The sequence below is a fragment of the Varanus komodoensis genome, unplaced genomic scaffold (genome assembly GCF_004798865.1).
Source record: "Varanus komodoensis strain SLA01 unplaced genomic scaffold, ASM479886v1 scaffold1, whole genome shotgun sequence".
In the NCBI taxonomy this organism is placed as follows: Eukaryota; Metazoa; Chordata; class Lepidosauria; order Squamata; family Varanidae; genus Varanus; species Varanus komodoensis.
In genome coordinates, this window is record NW_025335268.1 from 18,020,278 (window position 1) to 18,036,819 (window position 16,542).

The 16,542-nt window shown below is 40.9% G+C and overlaps 1 protein-coding gene and 1 non-coding gene across 4 annotated transcripts; both read left to right on the forward strand.

The window, feature by feature from the left end:
- The first annotated feature begins 1,521 nt into the window (after nucleotides 1-1,521).
- On the forward strand, nucleotides 1,522-16,282 carry NLRC4 (NLR family CARD domain containing 4). Of its 3 annotated transcripts, none has more exons than XM_044453758.1 (9): nucleotides 1,522-1,594; nucleotides 3,635-3,834; nucleotides 4,310-4,681; nucleotides 5,873-7,876; nucleotides 9,093-9,182; nucleotides 9,524-9,694; nucleotides 11,218-11,310; nucleotides 13,160-13,324; nucleotides 14,511-16,282. In XM_044453758.1, exons 3-9 carry the CDS (start codon nucleotides 4,378-4,380, stop codon nucleotides 14,885-14,887), a joined length of 3,204 nt encoding a protein of 1,067 aa, XP_044309693.1. In that variant the 5' UTR covers nucleotides 1,522-1,594; nucleotides 3,635-3,834; nucleotides 4,310-4,377; the 3' UTR covers nucleotides 14,888-16,282. The 3 variants fall into 3 exon arrangements, with proteins under 3 accessions (XP_044309693.1, XP_044309520.1, XP_044309606.1); XM_044453585.1 differs by lacking the exon at nucleotides 1,522-1,594 and adding an exon at nucleotides 1,854-2,353 and having other exon boundaries at nucleotides 3,308-3,834; XM_044453671.1 differs by lacking the exon at nucleotides 1,522-1,594 and adding an exon at nucleotides 3,308-3,390.
- On the forward strand, nucleotides 8,654-8,760 carry LOC123034356. Its single transcript, XR_006416739.1, has one exon. It is a non-coding gene; the product is annotated as a U6 spliceosomal RNA (small nuclear RNA).
- Nucleotides 16,283-16,542: the final 260 nt, after the last annotated feature.

A 16,542-nucleotide genomic window follows, 5' to 3' on the forward strand; every position in this document is an offset into this window, starting at 1 on the left:
TCTGCAGTATTTTGAGATCTTGAGGGTTGTAAACTCTATGTCAAAAATGTTGCATTCGCTCTGATGGAAGAGGTAGATGTAGCAATTTTCTAGAGAAGGAAGTTTGCTTTACAATAAAGTCTTGAAATGTGCTCTGGAGAAGAAGAAAAAAAAAAAAAAGCACAAGTCCCCCAGTGCACACTTGTATACCAGCTGGGCCATATCTCCATTACTTTACAAGTGCTTTACAGAGGGCTCCCCTGGAAGTTGGCATGGAACCCTTTCTTTGTGCAAAAGCTCACTGCATTCAAATCCCCTTCCCCATAAAAAAAATCTGAATGTGTAAAATCATTTTGGAGACTGTTGCATTTGTTACCAGCATGTTTACATGTTCAACTAAACAAGCTGGATTTAACCCTTAAGGCTCTAAAGGGCTTGGAAACAGTTTATATGAAGGCAGAAGTGAACCAAATTCAAGCTTGCAAGAACTGTGTTGGTTTTGACTTATTATTACTTTGCATTTATATCCCACCTTTTTCCTCTTGCAAGGGACCCTAGGTGGCTTACATAGTCCTCCTCCAGCTCACTTTATCTTCACAACACCAGCCTCATGAGGTGGGTTAGACTGACCCTGAGTGACTGGCCCAAAGTCATCAAGTGAGCTTCATGGCTGAATGGGGATTAGAAGCCAGACCTTCCAGATCCCAAGTCCAGCACTCTAGCCACTACACTACACTGGTTGTCATTCCTTGAGAACTATCAACCAAAGTTTGATTGATCTTTGGAACCCAATAATTTGTCCTATCAAAAGTGAATGGTGTTCACAGTTTTTCCACTGCTTATTACATCAGACTTTCTTCTTTTAAAGTTATAATTTAGGGTTAATATTAAACAACTGGGATCCAAAATCCCTGCCAATCTACTGCAGATCACCCAGAGATGTACCCATACTGATCTACTTCTGCCCATCTCTGATTAAGGTCACCCATATGGTCCTACCAATACACTCAGGGCTGGCTTCAGAAGTCCAGCTTGTAAAGTCAGCTAGCTTGCTAAGCTCAAGGGGCAGTGCTACATTGTGGTAGCCCCAAAGTTGTGAAACTCTTCCAGTTGATTTACATTTAACATCTCAAATACAGGCCTCTAAGAAGGTGTTGGAAAACTGTCCCGTCCCCCCCCCCCCCCACCGTGGCCTTTCTCTAAGAATGTAGATGGTTTGTGTGGTGTACTGCATTTTTTCTTTTGGTAATGGTGCACTCATCCAGTCTTCCTAATTGTACATTCTGTCATTCCTATTTGTATGCTGCTTTGTGAGAGCTTAGCCCTAAAATATTTTAAATGAATTAATGAATGAGAACATCTTTCAACATTTTCCCTGGCCATCCTGAAACAGCTAAGCTAAATTGACTTGTTCCTCTTGGAAGCAATTATTCCTTATTCTTTTAAATGGTCCATTGTGCACAATCATGTGAGTCATGCTGATAATGGGAGGATATTGCACAACACATTTTGCAAAAGGAAACTATGCAACTATGTCAAAATGAAACCACCCAAAGGAGGAACTTAAAATTGCTTTTGCTTGATGAAACTATTTCCTGACAGCACTTGGAAGGAGGTAAATTTGCTTTTGTCTTAATTTATTTCTAACATATCAAACATGCTTAGGCAATGATCTTTAGATTAGCATTCTTGGAATAAATGTAACTAGAGATGGGGATTCTTGGAAAAAATGTGTCTTAAAAATTTTCAAGACCATTTCTGTTTGGGTCCTGTAAATTGTCTTGCGAAAGTGGGACAGGGGGCAAAAGCCATCTATACACGTACAGGCACTTCAGCAGAGGAGGACATGACCCCACCCCCCATGGGGCAAGTTGTTGCTCCCTCCCAGTCCTGGACCCCTGTGGCTTCTTGTCTCCATTGTCCCCACTGAGAGTGAGACAGAGAACTAGACCTGCTTGGCTTTTCCTGGGGAGGAAACAAGAACGTTGGAGCTGAAGGTGTCTGATAGTGTTCTTCTTTACAAGCCACTGATGTGCAGCCTCCTCCATAGTCTGAGGGGATTTATTCTCAAGCATACACAAGACTGCAGCTTTTGACTGTGCTCCTGATAGCTCTCGGAGGTCACCCAAAGTCTCAACAGTAGGCATGGGACTTTGCAAGGCAGCTGCAGTGGGTGGGGGCAACACTGGATTATTCCCCTTCCCTGGGTTTTAGGAGTGACTGCATCAGGAGGAGGAATCTGCTAGATCCTGGGACACCCTCCCCGAGTCCTTTAGGTTGCTCTGCCTATTGCTTCAATTCAGGAGTGCCATGAGCTGAAGCCTTCATACATACCCAATGAATTCAGTCCCTCGAGTTCCTGTTACATGAGCCAGTAAGTAGAAGATTTCAGAGATGGCCCCAAATAATTTGGTGCCTGGGGCAAAGGCAGTCTCTTTCTGCTCTCCCCTCTGGGTGGTAAAAATATACCAAATGTTTTTGTTGCCCTTTAAGGCTGAGGTGCTATGGATGATGAGAAGGAAGCCCCCAAACATGGAGGCTTCTCTCTTACTCAGAGATCTGCTAAGCTGTTGCCAGCAGGGCAGGAGGAACGATCATGTTTGCTTCTCCATCCAGAGTGTCTGTGTGTGTGTGTGTGTGTGTGTGTGTGTGTGTGTGTTTCAGTGGACAGACCTTTAAGCCCATCTAGCAAGGACACACAGGAGCAGGAGCGTGGCAGGAGTTTTCCTTATATTCCAGCCTCTCCTCTCCCCACCCACTGGACCCCTCCCCCCCCTACAGACTTTGGGTATAAGACTTTCTTTGTGGTTTTTTCCACTGCAACTGTGAGAGGGTCCCCTTCTGATCTCCAGGGACTGTAGGATTGCTCTCTAAGAGTACTTTTATTTGTTGCCTGAAGGCTATCATCTTCTTGCCTCCTAGCAGGACAGCCCTTGAGATTTTTTTATGTATGCCATGGTGGCCCTTGATGGTTGGCAGTTAATTATGCCACAAGATGTTTGGGTCATATGGTAGCAGAGTGTAATTTTTAAGAGATCACAAAGCTTGTAAACAAATATTTTGACACATTTTTCCTTTCAGAAACAAGAGGGAAGTACATCAGCTAGTTTGAACATTTCATTTTCTGATGCATATATCTTTATTGGTCATATTTAACTATAAAGAAATATATAGCATGAAGTTGGTTTACCTTTGGTCAAAATATATATCCTTTTGTATGACTTGACTTGAGAAATGCACATCTCTAATAGTAATTTCCATGCAAAATACAGATGTGATATCGTATTGATTGTTAAAATATACCAGTTTTCCTTCTCCCACTATTCAGAGCAACTTCGTCTGCAGCCCTGTGGTCCAAACAAGAGCATCCCTGGAACTGCACCAGGACACCTCCTGCAAGCTGAGAGGAAGGTTTGCTTGCAGAGACCTCCCTGGTTAGCAGCAGGAAGTGCCACAGTCATGCCTGCCCCAAAGCCACTGCTCTGATGGCAGTAAGGGCAAAAGGAGAGAATTTGGGGGGCAGGTGTGAGAGGTGGATCAGGCAATGTTGAGATCTTCCTGATCCAAAGCCCCTTGTCTCCCAGAATTGCCCCTGGAGTAGAGTGGAGAGGTATGCCAGCCCTCAGGCTAATATACTTCATTTTCCTCCATTAAGATCAGCAGGATAGGAGGATTAAAAGACAAACCACTGGCAAAAATGAAGGGGGCATGAAAAATAGCCACACACTGCTTACATCTTGGCTAGTGCAAACCCTGGAGGGTTTAAGGAAGATATGGTTCCTGCACAACAGACTCTCCCGATGCCCATATAAGATTGCTGTCTCCTCCTGCAACCCTATGCAAACCTGACTGACAGTAAGTTCTACTGACCAAAATGAGAATTACTTAAGTATACACATGCAGAGGACTCCACTGTTATTCATCTACTGTGCTCAATGCAGAAATTATATATTTTTTCTTTAGAGGGGCTGGATACTCTAAATATTCCTTCTTTTCACTGGAAAACCACCAACACTGGTTGCATTACTTGCCTCCAAAGCTCTTATAGTTAGTAGAATTTCCCATAGAGCTATAGGAGCATGCAACATTTATTCATCTTCTTCACTAGCAAAGAGAACTGTACTTCATTATTATATTACCTTACCTGGAAAGCTAAGAATATTATCTTTATAGGTAATTCAGATTGCTATAAATTCAAGGTGGTTTTCCAGTTCATTACTATGTAATACTTATGCTGAAACCTGCTGTTAGAAAGCATCAATTTATTTATTCAGCAATTTTATAAGCCAATAATTTATCAGCATTATTTTTCTCAAAACATTTCTGATAGGTAAACGTTAAAGATTTGACCTGCATTCAAGCCAACCCGAATTTATCATTGAACAGATTAATTTGAACATGTCAGGACTGGCTCCAGGTGTGACGAATTCCTTCTCCTCAGTGGATTTCATACAGAAAAATAGTGTTCAGCTCATTCAGAAAATGCTGATGCCAACTATCGAGCAAATTATTGATGAGTTTTTTGCACAATCTGTTTTGTCTGATGAAGAACAAGATATCATCATGTGTCAGAAGACTAGGCGGGATGCTGCAAGAGCTTTGATACGCTTAATTTTGAAAAAGGGTGAAAAAGCCTGTGAATTTTTTATTAAAGCTCTGGAGAAAATAGACTTTTTGCTTTTTCAGAATCTACTAGGATATCGTAAGTAGAAAAATACGACACCTACAATTCTCATGACTGACTAATTTCTACTATAAGGTGAAAGACTTGCTCAGTCTTACAGGAAATTTAGCCCTACTCTGCCTGTTCTGTTAAGATGGCTTCTTAGACCTTCCCTGTGGGAAGGACAAGGAGAATCTGAAACACTTACCTTCTACATCTGTATTTTCTTCCCTGCTTTCACCAAGCCAGAACAGTATAAATATTAGGGATTTTATGACCATCATTACAACTTCGATTTTAGTCATATACTGGTGTTATTTCCTATTGTTAGATAGATAAAATCCAATTTTCTGTTGCAGAAAATTGTTCTGAGTTGAGCAAAAAGATTTTACTTGAATAATATGTAATCTCTTTGATTATATATTTCTCTATCTACCATTTGACTAGTTGCCTACAAGGGAGAACTATCTAGAGAAGCACTAAAGTGTTGAGTCATAAGTAAAACACCCCTTTAAGTAACACCCTATAAATCAAAGATGGGTGGACTGTAAAAGCAGCCTTTTATGCCCACAAAGACGTGTAGTAGCAAACAAAGCTTATTCTGCAACAAATAATACCTAGCATTTGCACTGAACTTCTCAGAGACTCTAAGTTCCTTCAGATGAACATAGCTGTAATTCTTACAACTTCATAAGCTAGGACAGCATTATTGTCTCCTGTTTTGTCGACTGGGAGTCTGCTGGGTATAGGGGTTGTGGGTGGGCAGAGGCTTGCCTAAAGCCACCTAGTGAAAGAGCTGAGCCTCAAACCAATGACTTCCTCAGTCAAAGCTTGTTTTCTTATATCCCGCACTATACCAAACACATGCTTTTATTTGCAGAGAAAAATAGTCTCAGCAAGAAGGAAAGCTCCAAATGTCTATTTCAGCAACAGCTGACCCTAGATTTAGGTTTCTTCAGCCAGCAGGCGGAGGTAGTAGAAAAAGGGTTTGGAACTTGCATCTAAAAAGGCATCTAGAGGGGGTCCTCCATTGAGATCTTTATGCACATATGGAGGAAGGTGGTCCTTCAGGTTCTTGGTCCTAAGCTGTGAAGGGCTCCAAAGACTAACACTTCAAACATGGGGTTTGCATGAGATGAATATGAGTCACCTCTCTAGTTTATTTCCATCTACTGTGCACAATAGCAATTTTGCACCTGCATATTCCTCTTTTGGTTTTGTTTCTTTTAGGTGGTGCTGGGCAAATGACCCAAGAAGACTTCAATTGCTTGGTTGAGGATTTAACAGACTTTTATAGTCTTCCATCATTTCAACAGTTTCATCCATTAGGAGGAGAAATTGATATTATTTTCAATCTGACAAAGACTTATACTGATATCTTGCTTTGGAAGAAAGACATCCATAATGTCCAGCTAGGACAGCTGTCTTTAAATGCCCTTTTAGATGAACTTAAAAATCCCTGTATCATAGAAGGAGAAGCTGGGAAAGGAAAAACAACTCTCCTTAAGAAGATTGCTTTACTCTGGGCTAATGGAGATTATCCTTCCTTGCTAAAATATAAGCTTGTTTTCTTCATTCGACTAAGTGATGCTCAGACAGGATTGTATGAGACCGTGTGTGAGCAGCTTCTTAAAAAGGAATACAGGATATGCAAAGAGGACTTTATGGAGCTACTTGATTCACTAAGAGAAAAAGTCCTCTTTCTATTAGATGGCTATGATGAATTCCAATCCCAGAATTGCCCAGAAATAGAATCACTGATCAAAGAGAACCATAAATTTAAAAACACAGTCATTGTTACTACAAGGACTGAGTCTATTAGCAGTCTGAGGCTGTTTGGGTCACTGATTGCTAAGACAGGTGATCTAACTAAGGAAAGTGCAAAACAGCTAATTAGAAATGTACTGAGAACTGAGTTAGCAGAGGGCCTGTTGTCTCAGCTGGAGAGAACAGATTCTACTTTTCAGCGATCAGGCTCTCACTTTGACAACTTAATGAAGACCCCTTTATTTGTGGTTATTGCTTGTGCCATCCAAATGGGAGAAACCATGTTTAATCCACAGACACAAACCACTCTGTTCTCCACACTATATGATTTGCTGGTGGGGAAAAACAAGTACAAAACCAGAGAGATACCTGATAAACACTTTCGCCTAAGCTTAATTCACTGTGGAGATTTAGCCTTAAATGGAGTCTTTGACAACAAAGTTAATTTCTACCCTGAGGATTTCTCCAGTGTGAAAGAACAGGTCCTGTTAACTACAGGCCTCATGCATAAGTATGCAGCTCAGAAACTAACAGCAGTATACAGATTTTTTCATAAGTCTTTTCAGGAATACGTTGCAGGCAGGAGACTTTCCAGACTATTGATATCCAATAGGAATGAAGAAGTGACAAGAGGATATAGTTACCTACAAAAAATTAATAGCGTCTCAGATGTTATTAGTACCTACTACAGTTTACTCCTGTATACCTGTGGATCATCATCTGAAGCTAGTAAAAAGGTTATCAATCATCTGTCAACCATTCATCATCAAGGCAAACTTTTTGTATTACCTTCCTCCCCTGATCAATTGTCAGAAGCAGAACCCATGAAGAATGAAGGAAATGCTCGAGAAGAAGGATTAAGTGCAACTTTGGGGAACTCATTTGTGGAGTGTGCCATTAGTTTTCTTTATGAAAGTTTCTCTGAAACAACTGAGAGAGAGGAGTTTGAGGAATTCTTCCATGGCAAAACCCTATACATAAATACCCAGAGCATTCCTACATACATATGTGGGTTTTTTGAATACTTCTCTAATTGTGTGAGCATGCTAGAATTCATCAAATTAGATTTTTGGGGCAGCTCTTCTTGGGGAGAGGCAAAAGAGGAGACAGGAACTAAAATGCCTTTGTGGAAAACAGTCATCCCCGAAAAGGCAGTCTCCTTGTTCTTCAACTGGGAACGAAAGCTCAACTCTTTAGAGATTACACTGAAAGACTTTAAGAAATTAGAAAAAGGTGATGTTAAGTATCTGGAAAAAATTTGCTGCTCTGCTTCAAGACTCAGGCTGCATATCAGCACAAGTCCTGGCCTCACTGGAAAGCTGAAGGAAGTCCTCTCTAGCTGTACCAACCTGCATGACCTAACTGTGGACTCAACACCTCTTACAACAGAGGATGAGCAACAGATAACCAAAATGATAGCCCTGAAAACCATAAAGTTAAAAGATCTACAGAATGGAAGTCTAGAGGGTAGGTAATACCGTGGCAAACAATGTGTATTTTGTGATTCAAATACAAGGGCCACCAACTAGGCAGCTTACTGGCATCCTGCAAAACTATCTCCTCACATTGTTATCAGCCAGCACAGCTATTTCTACACCACAGACCAGTGTAGGATATGTACAGCCTTCCCCTCTCTCCTTCCATCTCTCTTAAGAAGCTTTAGCTCATTCTGAGATTAATTAGTATAGTTGATTCATTTAAAGTGCTTTTTAGCTTCTCTCTGTTCACTTGGAAAGGCTCTGAGAACAGCTTATGAACAAGACAGTCCCTGCCCTTAAATTTAGAATATAAAAGACAACAGCAACTCCAACAGAAGTTAATAGGAGGAGGCAGGAAACAGAAAACAAGCAAAAGGAGGCACCAGTTTTTGAAGTTTCAGCATTCTAATAATGGTCATGTAAATGACTCAGGTAGAGGAGCTGAGCTGGTAGAGTGGCACTGCAGTTTGCTCTCTCCCTCTGCTGCAAAGTAATGGGGATGTAACCAGGTCAGCTGCAGTAAAAGCAGGGAGCAATTTTCATGTGGCTTGTCTTGACCAATGTGGTGGTAGTATTGGGTTATAATAATCAAATACAGTAAATGTTCATGATTTATTCTTCAGAGGTGTTTAGCCTCTTGCCTGTCTTTGATCCCAGTATGGCTCTTTGGGATTCCCAGAAGGCCATGCCCTCTTTACCCAGCTCTATCACCTTTTCTCTGGCTGCTCTGGTGTTTCCAGGCTTTTGCATGTTTTTCCCCTTGCATGTTTTCACTTTGGCAGCACATATACTAAAATTGGAACGATACAGAGAAGATTAGTATGGCTCCTGCGCAAGGATGACACACAAGTTTGTGAAGCATTCCATATTTTTGACATGCACATGGTGGGCATGTCGTGAGCAGAGCTGGCTGGTTCCGGAGGTCAGACTAGATGGCCCTGGAGGCCCGTTCTGACTCACTTTGTTTCTATGTTTCCCCCACTGTAAAGGTTGACGTTCCTCATTCAAAGCTTAGCTACTGGAGGTAAGATCTTTGGCTAGAATATGATGGTGTTTTTTGGAATTTGGGCCCTTTTGTCTCTGATTCTTTCCATGACTGGAATGAAGTCCTTGTGAGCATCTGAAAGAAGTTCAACACTCATGCTATGCCATACTGTTATACACATTTTGTGTTACTTAAACCCATCATGCTCTTTTGTTTGGAGGTCTTCTTGATGGAATGCCCACCCTTGTCGATACGGAAAAGCTTACCTTTGACAACATCAGGATGAATGAAGCTGCAGCCAAAAAATTAGGTAACTTTGTATTTTCTTAAAATATTCTGCAATATTAATCTTATTTGAAAGCATCATAGTATTCACAATGTTTGGCCCACTGTCCTTATTGAACTTTGACTGATACATGCATATAACCTTCTAAGCTCCATATCCCTTTGTCTCCTTTTTCATTCCCCTCGCTTTATAGTGCTATAACATTAGTGTATTGAGCTTTATATATTAATGTATAAAGTTTAGTATAAACAAAAGGTTACATATTCAAGGATGCAATTACATAAGTAGCTTGCACTTGTCCCAACAGTAATCAACAATGATCAAAAATAGATTAAAACCTTTACTTTTTTCCAATTTGTTTATAGCTGAAGGCTTAAAAAAACTGAAAAAACTACAGTTGTTGTGGTTGAATAATCTTACTGATATTAGAGATGGAATAACACATATAGTAAAGTCGATATCCTTCTGCCTCAGAGATCTGAAGGAAATTCGCCTAGTCAACTGCTGCCTCTCCAGGACTGCTGTGGAAATTCTAGGTATTTGCACTGCTTATGTTACTACTGCAGTTGTTAAATTTGCTCATTCTGTTTCTCTGCTGGTCAGTAACAATAATTCTCTAGATGATGTACAAGAATCAGAAAGCAAATTAAAATTGCAAATGCCAGATTAAACAAAATTCTAAACACTGAATCAGAGCTGACAATCTGATACCTGCCTGATGTTTTGGAATCCCGTCAGCCCCAGACAGAAAGGTCAATGGTCAGGTAATATGGAAACAGTAGTCTAAAATATCTGGAGGTATCAGGTTGTCTATCCTTGCACTGTACATTTGTTTACTTTAAATCTTCATCAAGTGTTCAGCTTCTGGATAGACAGTGTGGCTTTAGAACATGACAGATGAGTTGCCCTTCTTGCTTAGTATTAGCTATTCTGATTAGCAAAGCTCCAGAGAGCCTCAAGCACAACCACTTCCTATCATCTGCTCTGCTGCCTGATCCTTTGGATCAGTGACTCCAGGTTTTGCACCTGGCACCAACTATTTAGTTATTTCCTGCACTCACTGTCTGCCAGAGCCACCAATGGTCTGTACCACTAGCTATGGCATCAAAGAATATATTCATCCTATGTGTTCTCAATTATTATTACTTGACATTTATATCCCACCTCTCTTCCCCTTGCAAAGGAACCCAAGATGGCTTGCAAGGTTCTCCTTCTCTCCATTTTATCCTCACAAGAGCAACCCTATGAGATAGCTTAGGTTCAGAGTCTATGAATGGACCAAAGTCTTCCAGTTACCTACATAGCTGTGCAAATGGGGCTAGAACCCAGGTCTTCTGGATGCTCAGACCAAAGAGTCTTATCACAACACCACACTGGCTCTTCAGTGGCTCTTCCGTCTCCTACAATGTTCAAATTACCGACTAATTTTTCTTGTTAGGCTGTGTGTGTGTGTGTGTAATAAAATGCAGCTTCAGCCTTTAAAGACATATTTCTTCCTTGGAGGTTTACCTGGCTTTGTTGTCCCTGAGCAGTTGATATGCCAAGTGCTATCTGGAAAATTGTCAAGCAGTTTCTTCTTGAACAGCCTCTCTCTAAATTGCCCCATGCATTTTCCAGTATGGTATGTGAATGTGATTGTAGTGGGGTTGGTCTTTCATTGCTGATTTCTTCTCTTTTATTTTTAAACAGTACAATAGTGCCATTTCTAGTGCTGTATAACATATGAAATAATTGCTTAAGGACCAAAGATTGATGTACAAATAGGATCAAACTGCACTACAGTCTGTTTTATTCTGCATTGTAAAGGTGCCCTAAGATAAATTAGCTTGGCCATATAGATTTTTCTTCTTTTTACCTTGGGCATCACACTGAGAATTCTCTTCCTTTCTGAATGCTGCTGATGGAGAATGCAGAGGTGTATGGAGGAAAGAATTAGATAATCAATAGAACAAGCAGTCTTCTGAGCAAACACTAGAGATGAAGATTTTCCCAGTTCATTTCTTTCCTATGTACATAAAGACAACATAATTAACTGATTTTTAAAACTTATTTTTTATAGTCCAGAATATTTGCAATTTACCGAAGCTTCATTCACTTGATTTATCTGATAATTTTCTGGGAGATGCTGGAAGGGAACCTCTTTGCAGATTGGGTAAGAAAGCAAATTTTCTCCAAATGAAATGTGAAAAATGTGAAAAAAATGCAATTCTATGCATGTTAACAGAAAAGAAGTCTGCTGAGTTCCAGCATTCCTCATCCAGCTTGACTCTTGGGGAAATGCTGGGAGTTGAAGGCATTTTTTCCTATTTAAGAGTGCATCTCAAAGGTGCAGTGAACTTGTACAGAATTGTATTCTAAATGTTACTGTCGCATCTTATTCATGAGGAGGCCAGATAATGCTTTGGAATAAATTATAATGTGTTAGGAGTCTTTAGTTCAGATGAAATTCTCATTTGTTGATATTTTGGGAGATGATCACCTTGGGTCTGTTGATCATTTTATCAGAGATAGCTACATAGCTAAGGATAACACCATAATTTACCAAGTAAAAACCAAAATGTTAATATTAGCACTTACTCACTAAGCTATAATGGAGTCTATCTTTATATTGCATCACCAATAAACTTAGGGACAGAAAAATCAAGAAACCATTCTTTAGACAGATAAAGGGCCTTCCGCACTGCCAGCATGCCCCAGTTAACCTGGGCATTGTCTTCATATAGAATGCGGGAGAGTATCTGATAAACCTCTATCCCAGCATATGCAAATGCCATACACCATTGGTCCATTTAGCCAAGTATTGCCTGCTCTGACTAGATGTGGCTGTCTGAGTGGTTTCTTTCCCAGCTTGGCCATCAGAGATGCTTTTTATCTGGAGATGGCAGGGACCTTCTGCCTCTAATTGCATGGTGGGCACTCCACAAATGGACCAACCAGTCTTCCTCAACCTGGTGCATCCAGATATGTTAGACTAGATCTACCATCTTCCTCATGACCATGTTGGTTAGGGATGATTGGAGTTGTGCTACAATGCATCTGGAGGGTGCTAGATTAGGAGAGCCTTCTCTAAACCAAATATTTCTATAAATAATGCAATGCAGAGCAGAGCCTCAAATGGGAAACTTATTGACTTGGGAGAAATAGGTGGAAATTGATGTTCAACATCTTGATAATTTTGCAAGTGGTCTTTTTACCAGGGAATATTTAGATAATGAAGAATTTGCTACTGACAAACTACATTCATGGAAAGGGATTTTGCTTGAAGCTATATCAAGAGATACCTTGTCTCAGTATCTGGACACTTCGTGTGCATCCAGCAAATTGCATTGATAAAGCGTTAATGTACACAGCAGTGCTGTATTTTCCTACATGGAAATACCATGAGCATTATCCTATATGAGAAAACACCTCCCTGTCTTACTGTGGTCCAAAGCATTAAAAATGCCAAAGAATTGCCTCTTTAAAAGTGGGAGCTGAGCAAAGCAACAGCCTAATAACTGTGCTTACACGATGGAGGGAGTGTTCCTATGGCCTCTAGGCATCATCTAGGAGGCTACAGGACAATTTGGGCTCTCAGATCTGAGGCTGAGGAGACCACTTTGTCCTTCCTCCTTGTGCAGAAAGAATTGCACCAATTCTCATCAAGCTCTTGGAAACAACATTGAAAAAGTCCTGAAGGGAGCATTGTAGGTGAAGAGGGGAAGTATCCAAGGCTGCCATGGTACAAGCTGTCCTGACAGTGTTCCAACCTTCTTTCCTTCCCTCAGAGGCATCTCAGCTAGATAACAAAAAACAGCTGTCTAGCAAAACTGTAGGGTGCAAGAAGCAGAGAACTGAAGGGCACTTTCAGCACTTCTCCTGCTCTGCATTCGGGGACTTATGAGCATTGAATGAATGCTCAATGAATATACTTGCACTTTTATCTGTTTATCGTTATTTTATTTATTACAATACAGCTGTTTTTGTATTGCCAGCATGATTTTTGTCTCACTGTTTCTCAGTTGATAGCTTAAATATCTTACCCAAGATGAAAGTGCTGATGCTCCCCTGGACAGATGAAGTATACACCTTCCTAGTTAAGCTAGAACAGCTAACAAGAATGCCACAACTGACAGCACTCGGGCTGAAGAAATGGGCTATCACAGACTCAGATGCTGCGATTCTTGGTAAGTACACAGCCGAGTAGAATAAAGAGCTATAAAGAAAATAGTTAATGAACCCAACGTGATAGCACATGGCAGCCTTCTCTGGCCTGGTACCATTCAGATATTTTGGACTTCAATTCCCATTGGCTCCAGCCAGCACAGCCAAAAGTCAGGAATGCTGGGAGCTGCAGAACAAAGCAACAGCAAGGCACCAGGTTGGGGAATGCTGATATCTAGGTTATCCAGAAGGCTGTGCACATGTTGCTGAGGTGCTGCACACGTTTAGGTGTGTGAAGATCCCTGCATGACCAAGCCTGCACATTGCAGTAGAAAGGGGATGGGGAAACTCTGGCCCATGGGGGTCCTTAGTTGGCCTTTAGAGGAGTCCTCACAGTTATCTCCCTTTATTTATAGCATTTTTATGCTGCCCCCATCGCAGAAAGCCTCGGGGCGGCTTACAAAGAAGATAAACAACATAGAATAACATTAAACATTTGGAGCATCTCAGCGATAGTTTAAAACCAATAAATAAAAACAACAATTAACAATTAAAATATCATTTAAATAAAAAGGTCTTGGCCTGGCGCCGAAAAACAAAGAACGATGGCACCAGGCGGACCTCTCTGGGGAATGCATTCCATTATGAAGAAAACAGTCTCCAATCAGAGATAACAGCAGAGTTTTCCTGCATTCAATTGCCTCTCCCAAGTGGCTTGTAAAATGTCTTGTGGAAATCTGTTACTGTTAGTGGGCTGCATTGCCTGGACTATTCCCATAACTATAAACACTAAGGGCAATGTGCATGGCTGATTTAAAACAATAAAAATAATACATAATACATCACAGCAAGATTAATAGTCACATCCAGTACTGAAATGCCTGAAAAGGTAGAAATGTTTCCCATGCCTCATTAGGCCTCCCTAGAAAGCATGTTCCACAATGATGGCTGCACCACATGGAAGGCTTTGCTCTAAGCCCTACAAGATTCAAAACCAAAAACATGGGAGTTGGAGCAACACGGTCCCCATAGTTCTCAGGCTTCTCAGAAGCACCTCTCAGAGACTTTTGATGGAAGGGCTGGGTTTGGGGTTCTCCTTGACACTAGGTTACATTTTGAAAATTCATTTGCTTGCCACTACAGCTGCATGCCACATACTGTCCAGAATCATCACTTTTTAGAACCTTATGATTTCAAATATTTCTCTAGGTAAGCTTTTTGCAAAGCCATCTCTGAGAGATCTCCAGCATCTGGACATCGCAGAGAACTGCATGACAAGTGATGGGTGGCTTGCCTTTCTACAGGAGTTATTGACTCTGAAGAAATTGACTTTTTTAGATTTCAGCCGAGAGCAAGGATTTCTGCCTTCGGCCTTGTTAGTCTTGGAGATGGCCCGTACAATAACCCAGTTGGTTTCTTTGCAAGATATCAACTTGACTGGCTGGCAGTTTGATGCTCATGAGCTGAGAGAAATTAACAAAGCAAAGCAAAAGCACAGAAATGCATTGCAAGTGATTATTTCAGAAGCAGGGCCATCCACTGCCACAACCACATTAAACCCAAGACTACCAGAAGGGGCTTTCTGACACATCCTTAACACCTGGATTTTGTAGCTGTTATGTGCTGTCAAGTTGTCTCTGACTTATACGAATCCTGTGAATGAAAGCCCTCCAAAGCATCCTGTCCGTTCCAGCTCCATTCAGCCCCTCCAAGTTCAGCCTGTGGCTTCAGTCCTTCTCATATTTGATCTTCTCTTTCATCTTCTGCCTTCAACTTTCTCTATAATGATTGTCTTCCAGGGAGTCTTGCCTGTCTCATGGTGGGTCCCCCTCCACCCTAATTTTTGCTTCTAGGAAAGCTCTGGATTTGGTCTAGGATCCAATTGTTAGTCCAGGTCATTCACAATGCTCTCCTCCAGCACCATGTTTTGAATGCATCAATCTTATTCCTATCAGCTTTATTCACTATTTTTTATTAATCGGCAGCCCCATGTGACCAAAGATTTGCACATAGGTACTTTGGTAGTAGGTGTTTAATCCCTTCTGCTTGTGCCCTTCCCCAGATGTAACTTGCTATCTCCCTCCCTAATGTTCTGATGGGCTGGTGAAGAGAGAGAATTCATGTGTTGTGCCTGTCTTCTCCATCTCCAAAGGATATCAGTGGTAGGAATGAGTGGGATTTACACTGGTGTGAGGGCACAGGAGGAACAGGTTAAAAACATACTCTCCAGGATGATACTTCCTGGATCTTCAAAGTAGTCATATTGTCATTGTTTTTATTATTATTTATAATCATGTTAAATCACAGGATCTTCTGCAACAGATTCAGTTTGGTCCTAGTGCCAGACTTACTCAATGGCCTGAGTAACCAAGAGACTTGAACTTAGAATCATAGGGTGGTAGAGTCAGAAGGGGCCAGTACAGCCATCGGGTCCAACCCACTGTTCAGTGCAGGACTCTGGATTACCATCTTGGGGCTGCAGATGTTGTTTCCTTCTGCCCTCGGCTTCACAAAAGCCAAGTCCAATATTAAATATTACTGGTGAAGAATTAAAGCCAGAAACCACTCCTTTTTCTGATGAAGGAAATAATCCAAGAAGGGGAATGGTCTAGACATATTATGACTGATCTGTTGGAGGGACAGACCTTTGGAAACTTCACCTCATTTCTCTGTTTAAGGGATCTTCCAATGTCCTTTTCCATATCATTCCTTTAGTCACAGGCAGTCTTCCATGTCTGCCAGTAAAGCCTTCTGTTTCTCATCTTTTCAATTATTGATTCATCCTCCATTACATCATTCTTGCCTCACCTTTATCAGGCCTTCTGTTGTCCCTTCATGTATTTTTGGTACCACATCAAGCAGGTTTAGTCTGTTTTGAGACTTTATCAGATGTTTTTCATTTCTTTTTTCTGTATTTGCTTTATACTGTATGTCAACCTGAAATATGATATAATGAAGGGCAGAATAAAATGTGAAATGAATTACTGTTGTAGCATCAATAATCTATATTCAGGATCTTTCCTCAATGCACATTAGCCTGGTTCATAGCATATTCATAAAAGAATCAGGCTCATAAAATTAAGGTATCCCTGCATTTAATCACTTCCTTTCTAGGTAAACCTGGATTGTACCATGTCCATTTTTTCTGGATGGCCACATTCTGACAGGAGACTTCAAAGGTATAAGGTGAAGAAAATGTGGCATAGTTGATACATGGGCTGAAGGTAGATCTCTAGATGTT

What these genes read in the sequence shown, in the direction of transcription:
- NLRC4 (XM_044453758.1), top strand. Translation starts at nt 4,378, where the DNA reads ATGTCAGGACTGGCTCCAGGTGTGACGAATTCCTTCTCCTCAGTGGAT. An exon ending in AGCTGCAGCCAAAAAATTAG is followed by an intron (nt 9,183 to 9,523) that starts GTAACTTTGTAT and finishes ATTTGTTTATAG; the next exon opens with CTGAAGGCTTAAAAAAACTG. An exon ending in GGAACCTCTTTGCAGATTGG is followed by an intron (nt 11,311 to 13,159) that starts GTAAGAAAGCAA and finishes ACTGTTTCTCAG; the next exon opens with TTGATAGCTTAAATATCTTA.